Source organism: Solanum lycopersicum, chromosome 10 (genome assembly GCF_036512215.1).
Source record: "Solanum lycopersicum chromosome 10, SLM_r2.1".
Taxonomy (NCBI): Eukaryota; Viridiplantae; Streptophyta; class Magnoliopsida; order Solanales; family Solanaceae; genus Solanum; species Solanum lycopersicum.
Window position 1 is genome coordinate 12,962,608 of NC_090809.1, and position 10,908 is coordinate 12,973,515.

The 10,908-nt window shown below is 28.5% G+C and overlaps 1 protein-coding gene across 1 annotated transcript; it reads left to right on the plus strand.

Annotated features, from left to right (window-relative positions):
- The first annotated feature begins 7,400 nt into the window (after nt 1–7,400).
- Nucleotides 7,401–9,309, plus strand: LOC101265076 (transcription factor DUO1-like). The gene is made up of 3 exons (XM_026027813.2): nt 7,401–7,855; nt 7,942–8,155; nt 8,649–9,309. The coding sequence occupies exons 1-3, from the start codon at nt 7,626–7,628 to the stop codon at nt 9,117–9,119; spliced, it is 915 nt and encodes a 304-aa protein (XP_025883598.1). The 5' UTR covers nt 7,401–7,625; the 3' UTR covers nt 9,120–9,309.
- The last annotated feature ends 1,599 nt before the right edge of the window (nt 9,310–10,908 follow it).

Below are 10,908 nucleotides of genomic sequence, written 5' to 3' on the forward strand. Positions count from 1 at the left end.
GCTTATGGTAGATGCAAGCATGATTAATTGTTTGTCACTTTTAACTTAAGGTTGGACGAAATCTCTTATTTGTCATATTGTTTTGGTACGAAAGAAATAAATAAATAATTTGATTGATTTACTCAATTTGACTGTAAGAATTGTAATGTTGTAAATTGATATAAGTATTTTTTTTCCCTTGTGTCTAATATTGTTTAATTATAGCATGCCAATTATTACTTGCCCCTATTTGGTAAAAATACCTTATTTTTGGTAAAATGAATGTAAATAAAATCTTTATTTTTTTTACACTTCTTTATTTTAAGGAAAATATATTTCTTACCTGTTCATATTTGGTAATGATTTTTAAAAAAAAATTCTGATTTTGGCCCTTCCTTATTCAAGGAATATATTACTCTTTCTAATTTATTATTATTTATTTATATTTTATAGTATAATAACAATTAAATATTATTTTGGTGCTTCTTTATTTAAGGTAAAATAATATTGTCTTCATAACTTTATTATTACTTATTTTATTTTTGGTAATGAAATATTCTTATAATTTTCTGATTTTAGCTCCCCTCTAAAATAAGGAAATGGTATCATAATTAATTCCTTACAAATATTTATTTTCCGTATTAGGTGCACCCCTCTTTGCTATATAAATAAGACCCCCTCCCTTCATTATTTAATCAACTCATTCACTCTCTCTCAACATAAGAGCTCTCATCCTCTTACCACTCATACTATTGCTACAATATGTTCACTTAGAAAATACGAATATAGAATTTAATTAAATAAGATTGTGCATTAAAGTCACTCCTTAATAATTTTCAGCATGTTTTACAATTAGATAATCCATCAATATTTTCAACTCTATGAAAAAGAGCAATTTTCTGCATACATTATTATTTTGTGTTTCTTCCTAAAAATTATCATACTAATTTGCCTATAAAAATCTTTTTTAAAAAATAATAGTTAATATTTTTCTGCATCATATTTAACCTAGTTAGCATCTAAAATCTGCTATTAATTAAATTTTTTTTCTTTATAATTAATTTATGCCAAAAATATACATTTTTTACATAAATAACCAATCTGCAAGTCTATAAATATTCTAAAAAATAATTTTCTGCACCAATAATAAATTTGTCACTTATCTAAAATTTGTTGTATTTAATAATCAACTTATTTGTTGTTCTTAAAATAATTTTCTGCCTTAAATAAATAAAATCTATTATGTCACTAATCATTGCTCACTTTAAAATTAGTCCAACATTAAAATCTACACCCCTGTCATATTTTGCCTTCATAAGTAATCTTTATTTTGTTATTATAACATTGTATGCTCACCACTTAGCATAAAACCTTTCACAATTATGTGTCGTTTGCAAGCATATCTATTTAAATTTAGAGGCCAAATTGAAACCTACCGTGCTAAAATAACCGTGGTGTTTGTCTTGTTTGTTTGACTTGGTGTCTAGAAGGGCCTTGTATCCTATTTTGTCTAAGCCCACCCTTTAAGAGTCCAATGCCTCTTGGACAATAAAGTTGGGACGATTAGGCACCTTTTAGGTACAAAATGCATGCGGTGATTGGGTAGGAGTAGTTGGCCCTACGGAGATGATGCATCGACTCAGGCTTGAGAGACAAACTTTGGTTTTGTCTGTCCCTATACGGTAGCCTATTGGAAAACAAAAGAAAAGTCGAGTGCTGATCCAAAAGTCTCTTTTGAGTCTCCCTTCCCATTTACCCTTTTACTTATTAAATAATTATGTTTGTTTGGGGTAGTTTTAAAAAAATAAAATTGTTTGCTTATCTATTTGTCTCTTTTCTATCCTCTCGCTTATCTCTTTATTAATTATTTATTATATCTATTTTATTGTTATCGCTTAGACTCGCATATTTTAATTAATAAAAATGATAAAATAGTCTTAGTTGTTTTATATTTATTATCATTAGCAAGCTTAAATAAACTAATAAATGAAGTGACCTTATTTGCTACTTGTAACCCCCACATACATTGCATGAGATACGGTTGGGACCCACATTTGTGGACCTCGAGGGATGCCTAACACCTTCCTCTCGAGGTAATTTGAACCCTTACCCTGATCTCTAGCTCGTTGACCCTAGCTAAACTTAGTTAGGTTAGATAGGTGCCCTAACGCGCCTTAATTCGTTAGGTGGCGACTCCAAACCCAAAATTCAAAAAGAGTTGTTAGGTCGTGCACAAAACTCATTTTTACGAAAAATGGGGCGCGATACAAATACAGAGTAAAGAGTTGAATATCTCCCTTCAAAGTAATGTAGGGGAACTAAGTATTCCTTAAGAGTTGAGTTCATTTCTCAAAACTTATAAGGGAACTAAGTAATCCCTAATAGTCCACCCACACACCAATTTGTTTTAATTCAGCAATTTATAATTTATTTATATATTAAACATTGAAGTTCTTGAAAAAAATGTTGAATTCTCGTTAATTGAATTGTGGGTTGCCTATTTTGGTTGATTATTGTTTAACTGGGTTGTTTCTGAGCTAAATCGAGTGGGATTAAGGGTACCAATAGTCCCAAATATTTGGTGAAAGAATTAGGGAGGTTTGGATATGAAAAACTAGTTGAAAAATTTGTCAGACACATCTGGCCAAGGTCAAGCGGGTCATGCTTGCAGTACGCCAGAAATTGGCCTTAAATACTAAGGCCTGCCGCAATGCGCCTTGATCAGCATTTTTCGCCCAGTTTTTGTAGTTTAGCCCTTTTAAATCCTTCTAAGGTATATGAAAACCTTCCAATGATTCAAATCAGTTTAAATGATTTCTAAACACCAAGAAATAACTAAAGAATGCAAATCATAACCTTGAATCCATAATCCATTTCAAGGAAAGTTAAGATCAAAGTCTTAAGAGTTAAGTGTCAAGTCTAAAGTTATGAAGTAAGTTAAGTACTTAAAGGTTTTTCAAGAGTCAGTATTAAACGTTTTAAATTTGTTTTAACAAGTTTCAAGTTAAGTAAAGAGTAAAGAGTTGAAGATCTCCCTTCAAAGTAAAATAAGAGAACTAAGTGTTCCCTAAGAGTTGAATTCATTTCTCAAAAGTTATAAGGTAACTAAGCATTCCCTAAAAGTTTGTAAATGTTTTTACGTTTAAGTTAAGAGGAAATCAAGGTTTCCAAGAGAGCTTTGATCAAGAAAGGGGAATATCGATTCCAAGAGGGCTTTTAAAGCTAAGTGTTGAGCAATCATCTCAACCCAAAAAAGAAGTTGTTTTAAAACACATGAGCTAAAGTATATATTGGAGTAGTATTGAGCACCGATGTGGGATGAGAGTTCATATCAATTCAACTCTCTATGTAAACCATATAGCCATCATGGGTATTAATATGTCATACTTTTAGATGACCACGTAAGTTAAGCTATTGGTTCCACTAATTTGAGGAGTTCTATGCGACGCCAAAGTATAAGACAGTTTTGAAAGCGTGGGCGAGACATTGTACTACCACTTAGGCACATAGTGATGGTTGTCGGTTAGAGAATCTCCCACAGAAACTATATTAATTTCATATATAAGTGAAGTTGAGTTTGTTATTGCATTTTGATTAAATATATATATATATATATATATATATATATATATATATATATATATATATATTGCATGTGTCCTTGTTTCTTAATATTAAGTTCGGTATTTCATGACTTGACCAGAGCCAAGAGTAAGTGTTTCTTCCTATTCTTTTCGAGCTGAAGTTGTTGTTTATCATTCCAAATCGCATACTAGTATATTCAATGTACTGATGCCAATTTTCTGCATCGTCTTATGATGTTGAAACAGGTAACCAAGATCAGCATTCAGCACCTCGTTGATCCAGTTTGAGCACTTAGAGTCAGTGGTGAGCCTCTTTGCATTCTGGAGGATTCTTTTATTGTTTTTCAGTCTTTTCATTTATAGAATGTTGTGGGGTGTGTCCCAACATTCATCTTAGTATTATAGAGGCTTCATAGAAAAATAGTCAGTCAGATAATTCAGTTTGAGTCTTCTTTTATCTTGCATTTAAGATGTTTTATTTTTCAGATTTAAGTGTCATTTTTTACAATACATTTATTTAAGTTATTTTATTAGAATGTTTCTCTCTTTACATTGAGTTAAGTCTTCCGCTGAGTTGTGTAAGCCAGGATAAGGGTCTGCTCAAGGCCATCAATGTTTATTGGGTGTCGACCACGTCCAGGATGTAGGCTTGAGGCGTCACATTTGGAGGCCTTGTGGAATTGACATATTAATGTGATCTTCATCTATCACAATGAGATTTGAAAAAACAATACATTCTGAGAATAAATCATTCCTCCTACATTATATTAGTGCAATGAGGTTTTGTTGTAAATCCTTGTTAGTTTTTGCTCCTTGTTTTATAGTAAAAGAGTTTGATGAATCCTAGAGATATATCTATACCGGGTGTGATATATTTAAGAACATTGTCTTTCGACACGCCTCATGCTTGAAGAATTTCCTACAAAGTTCATGGTTAAGTATAAGTCTTGGTGAACTCCATATGATCGAGTGTTCTTCTAAAATGCATTTTTGGTAAGATTTTCAACAATCTTAAGGATATTTTACTATAATCTTATGGAAAAACAATTGAAGGTATGTCATTATTCAAAAACTTTTAATTCGAATTTATGGATGATATACCAAAAAATAGTAACTCATACCATATTATATTTACCAATAGTAATAATTATATGAGATCAACTGCATTGAATTCCTAAAACTTCATACGTTCTAAAAGTATTGGAGTGGTTCATTTCCTTTTGACCAAAATGTGTAGTTAATTAAGAGATTACTTTGAAGGTTGATATATTTGGTTACGGTGAATAATTAGGTATGGCTAAGCTCAAAATGATTATTGTTTGTTAGTGACAAACTATGTTATCGTATCACTCTATGTTTAAGAAGATTCGAAGAAATGATAATACCCTAAGTAAAAATAAATGTGACTAAGCGGATGACATAAATCTATATATATATATATATATATATATATATATATATATATATATATATATATATAAATCTGGATATGAAAGTGCTGATGTGACACCCCTCATAGGCCAGCATTAGAATTTATATATTTTATCTTTTTTTAAAGCCTTTTTTTCTCTTAATTTTATCTTGATATATTAGTTAAATTAAATAAATATCCTCTATTCATTATTTCTCTTTAAATTCCTCCATTAATACCTTTATTATTTTAGGTATATATAAGTTACAATTTATCCCTTTAAATATTTAAACCTTTCCCTATTCCTTCTTAAAAGTATTACTAAATTATAATTAAGACACTAATGACCAATATAAGTTACAATTGTAGGTATTGATTACTCCATTACTCTTTTAATTTATTTATTCAATAGTTATGGATTACTATAAATACTAAAACCATGTCATCTTCACTAATGCAAAAAAATTTTATTTTATTTTCCCTTTCTTTATCATATTTATACTAAAGTACATCACTTTGGTTATTTCTAATTTTATAATATATTGTTTATTTGTTACTAACTTTTACAATGTGGAAGATAAGATGAGCATTTGACAATTTTGGAAATTCAAATTCAATGAGAACAATATCTAATTTGAGTTGCCAAGGTACATCACTTTGATTATGTCTAATTTTATTTATTTATATATATATATATATATATATATATATATATATATTCTTTGTGACTAACTTCTATTGTTAACACTTAACAGTGTGGACGAGTAGACGAGTATATGACAATTTTGGAAATTCAAATTCAATTTTGATGAGTACAATATTTCACTCATGTTACTCTTTTTATTTCACTTTGTTTGATGTCTTTTATTTACAATATTTTTTTTGTTCTTTTTTGTTTTGTTTTTATTGCTTTTTTCCTCATTATTGATGATTTTAGTGTACTTATTATTTTGCGCATTTTTTTTAAATAATCTTTATTATTTATAATGGAAGACAAGATGAACATATGACAATATTTAAGTTTAACTTTCATAAACTCACAAGGAAAAGGAACCCTACATTAATGTTTATGTCCATTAATCTTCAAATGGTGTAGTGAACATTGAGAGTGTGTACAAATTGAATAATTAGAGGCTAGGATAATTTTCTTTGGTATTCCTACAAAGATTATTTTGTTTATTTGTTTAATTTTAATTTATTTTAATTTTCTTTGGTACTCTAACAAGGATTCTTTGATTAATTTATCTAATTATAATTTATACCTACACTAAATAATATTATTGAAATTTCAGGTATATTAATTTTAACTTTGAAGACTTGAATCGTTTTGTTTATTATCTTTTAAGGTTTTTTTAATGGTTTCAACATTGTATATATTTTATTTTGAATAATGAAATCAATTTTGAGGATTAGGAAATTTCACAATTTATATTTATGTTTACCTTTTAGAATAATTTAGAAATTATAACTAAAATATAGGTAAGTTTAAAGTTGTATTTTAGTTAATACATATATATAATTTGGGTTTAATTTATTTGAATACTTTATGTTATTTACGTAATTGAGACTATTTATCTTTCAATCTATTCATTTTTATATAAATAATGGCAGTATATTATAATCGTAGTAAAATTAGTCAAGATAGAAGATGATTTACAAACATTTCATAATCTAAAATTTAGTGAAAGATGAAAAAAAAATCATTACTAAAGGAAAGTATAATACTTTTGAAGGAAAAGAACAAATATTAGAAAAAAACTATATTTACATTAAACTTATTATATTATTAAATTAAATTTAAATTTCATAAAGAGTTCAACTTATTACATTAAATTTACTTTTCTTATTAAAATAAAGAGAATAAATTTAGGATTTTTTTTTATATAATTTCAAAAATTCTTAAGCGATTTCAAATTACAAAAGATATAAAATTTAAGTACTAATAATAAACTTAATTAAGACTTAAAATTTGATATATTTAGATTAAAGACTATAAAGAATCTTTAGAAATATATTTAATAATCAACTATTCAAAAAATTAATTATTTAGCAGATTTAACGAATAATTTTTTATCGCGCAAAGCGCGGCTAAGTTCACTAGTTATTATAATATTTCTCAAGCAAATCTTGTGGTCAATATGTGAAAGTGAGAAATTGGGTATTAGAATTTTTGTGTGTTGAGTACATTTGTGCTAAACTAAAATATTTGTGTCCTACGCCCAAATTGAAGAAGAAGAAAATTTTTATTTATATTGGTGATTTTATGTCAAACTAACTCATTGACAAAATGCATGATATCATTTGAGAAATTTTCTAATTTTTTTGTATAAAAATATTACATTTTTTTCCTTATGAATTCAATTTAAATGTCTACGAAAATAACCAGGAATCTTAGTGTAAGTCGTGATTGATTTCCCTATGAAAAATAAAAAAGGACTATACCAATATTTAATTACGTATAGTAAAAATAAAAACAATCTCTTGACTAATATTTGAAATCATGAAATGGGGGGAATATGGGGTAAGTCGTGGGGTGTGTGGGGTAGTGCCCATAACCGCCTTAACCGCCACTGTTTCAAGAAATAGATAAAATCAGCATTAAAATAAAAACATGAAATATCAAGTTTAATTAGTAGAGAAAAAAAACAATAATGCAAGGAAGAAGATCATCATGTTCATATCATCGTTATGATTTTGATGATGATTTTGATGAAATAAAGAAAGGATCTTGGAAAGAAGAAGAAGATGAAGTGCTTATAAATCATGTTAAGAAATATGGTCCAAGAGATTGGAGCTCCATTCGATCCAAAGGCCTTTTGCAACGTACTGGAAAATCTTGTCGTCTTCGTTGGGTCAATAAACTTAGACCTAACTTAAAAAAGTAAATTACTACATTCTTTAATACTATCTCAATTTTTTACATTTCTTTAATTAGACCTAACTTTTCATTCTTGTTTTGGTCAAAAGTGGAGTGAAATTTTCTGGAGAAGAAGAAAGGACAGTGATTGAACTACAAGGACAATTTGGGAATAAATGGGCAAGAATTGCTACATATTTATCGGGGCGAACTGATAATGATGTGAAGAATTTTTGGAGTAGTCGACAGAAAAGGTTGGCTAGGATTTTACGAACATCCCAAAATAACACCACTCGAACTTGTGCTTCTCCACTAATATTAGAGGTACTATATTATTCCTCAATTTGTTTATCATTCTTTCTATTTGATCTCGAGCATGGGTGCTTTTTGTATTTCTGTTGGGCTCTCAGACTAGGAAAATATTAAATTTATACAACTTATCATATTGACTAAACAATAACACTTGTCATTTTTTCCCCCTCTATCTATTTTTTTTTTAATGTTGAAGAGCATAATATATACGGAAAAGAGCACCTTTCCTTCAATTTTCCGTAACATTATATATTTACTTCATCTCTATGGTCATCTTAACTTGATAGTACAAAAAAATTGTACAATTTGCGTGTTTGTCAATATATTATTGTAAAATCTGGAAAAAAAATTATTTTTTGTTTTCAAATTGAAAAAAAATGATATTTGAAAATGCATGCTAATGCAGTTGTATATGATCATGAATACAATTTGAAGACCTTATTTTTCACTTTTGTTTGGTAATTCGAAGTAAAAACATATTTTTGTTTGTATTTTTTTTTATCAGGCACCTAAATTGAGCTCATCAAAAGAACATGAAGAATCATTGTCCAAGTCACAATCTTGCTCATCATCCTATATTGACAACTCTGACCACATGATGAACCAAGTTCATGTCCCCTTGGAAGATTTAGTGATGACTCCAAATTCAATTGCTTTTGAACCAAACATGCTTATGCATCATCAACTTCACATCAGGAGTGCTACTACTAATCCTAATGATGAGAAGAAACTTGGAATCATAGAATCTTCACATATCCCAACTCATGATGATGACTTTGCTTTGCCACTAGAAAATCAAGAATTTTCCATCATGCCTAACTTCATTGATGTTTTGGGACATGGATTTGATAATGTGGAAATACCATATGTGAACAGACAAATTGAGAAGCCACTTACTCCGGATAGCTTCATTGATGACTTCCCTTTGGATATGTTTGAACATATTGAACCTCTACAAAGTCCATCTCAATGGTGATTTATTTTTTTTCTTGTTAGGCTTTAGCTAGTAGTAACTACTTATTATTATCTAGTACTAGTATTTTGCCATTGCATGCTATTATTGTTTTTTTTCTTTTTCTTTTTTTGTATCTAAGACAATTTGATTTGAGTGTTTAAATTGCTCAAATCAAATGTTAATCTTGTGTTTTTATGATGGCTAGATAGAAGATCTTTCTTTTTTGTTTTCTCAATAAAAGTATACAATACAATTGGATCACTTTGTTAATCATAGCTAAATTTTATGATGAACATCATTGGATATCAAGTTAAGCAGTTTGAGGACAAGCCTTTAGGTGACTCATTCTTGTGCAATTGTAATGTCTATCGATCAACAAGTTATAATAAAATCATTTCTTCACATTAATCCACAAGAATGCATTTTACTGATCAATGCGGAGCATAATATGAATATATAAACTAAAAAGAAAAAATATAAAATGATACATGAAGTTATTTCAAATTGTCAAAAATATATCTTAACTATATGGGTATCTTTTTACTTCACAAAAATATTAAATACCTTTATAAACAGAGTATTTTGACTCATTTTCTTATCTACAAACAAGTGTGTGATTCTCACCCATTTTAATTAATTAATTGATTTAATTTGAAAAGTGGGTTAACCCCAATAGTTTCAAAAAACAAAAACTCTTGGTAATGCTTAAAAATAGAAAAATCACCAAAATTCTCCTTCAAAGTTCTAATCTTTAATCAAACAACCCACAAAATTCTTACTCAAATTCATCAATCCACTTCATAATTTTACTCCTTAGATCGAGTAAATTGACTCAGAAAACTCTAGTGCAATATACAACAATGGCGTTTTGTGGGAACAACTTCTTATTGCCACCATATTTACAAAGATATTAATTACTTTTGTGGGGTAACATGAAGTTTGCATAGTTAAAAATAATTTTTAAAAAAATTCAAAACAATTTCAAGTGCAATTTATGTCTTCTTTCTAAACTAAAAAAATTAAAGAAAATGTCCACTAATTATTTTGGACCATGTTTGGTATGTCAAAAATCTTATTTAGATCACATATTTTATCGAGGCATGTTATAATATTATGTTTGAGATATCATCTCTTACATACTAATATGTGGTAGAAGCAGCATTAAATCTATTTTGGTAGTGTTGGGTATGTCACAAAAAAAATGACCCTTTTTATCCTCTAAGTGTTCTTTGGTTAGTTCTAAAGCACTCAATCCAAAAAACTGGATTTTTCTCTCCCAATGGCATAGAATATAACTGTTTAAAATATCTAAATTATATAAAGTATAAATTTTTTAGTGGCTAGAAACATGAAAGTGGAGAATTGGTATCCACTGATATCCTTACTTCTGTCCCTAATTTTCTTAGGCATGGTGGTCGGGGAAACTTTGTTAATCAAAGATTATAAGCGTTGTTGTGGTATAAAATAATTTATGTGAGGTTGTAATCTTTATAAAATTTATGAAAAAGATATAATCCTTTATTTTTTTCATCATAATTGTCCGCTCAAGAGTTTTACTTTCTTCTTGAACCGATCAATTACTTGTTGAAACTTCACTACAAAAAGTGTAACAAAGCTTTGATCACAATCGTGGAAGTATAGAAACTTGTGGCTCACAACTTGGAGATGAAGACAGTATTTTGATCTCCAAGTAATTTTAGAGGATTTTGGGCTTGAAGAGCATGAATTGAAATCATCTTTTTAACTTAACAGAGTGATTTAAATGTAATTTAGACTATATTAAGTCATTTAATTTTGAGTTAAATATTAA

Coding starts and splice junctions, on each gene's coding strand:
- LOC101265076 (XM_026027813.2), top strand. CDS start 7,626: ATGCAAGGAAGAAGATCATCATGTTCATATCATCGTTATGATTTTGAT. Junction 7,856..7,941: donor CTTAGACCTAACTTAAAAAA/GTAAATTACTAC, acceptor TTTGGTCAAAAG/TGGAGTGAAATTTTCTGGAG. Junction 8,156..8,648: donor CTTCTCCACTAATATTAGAG/GTACTATATTAT, acceptor TTTTTTTATCAG/GCACCTAAATTGAGCTCATC.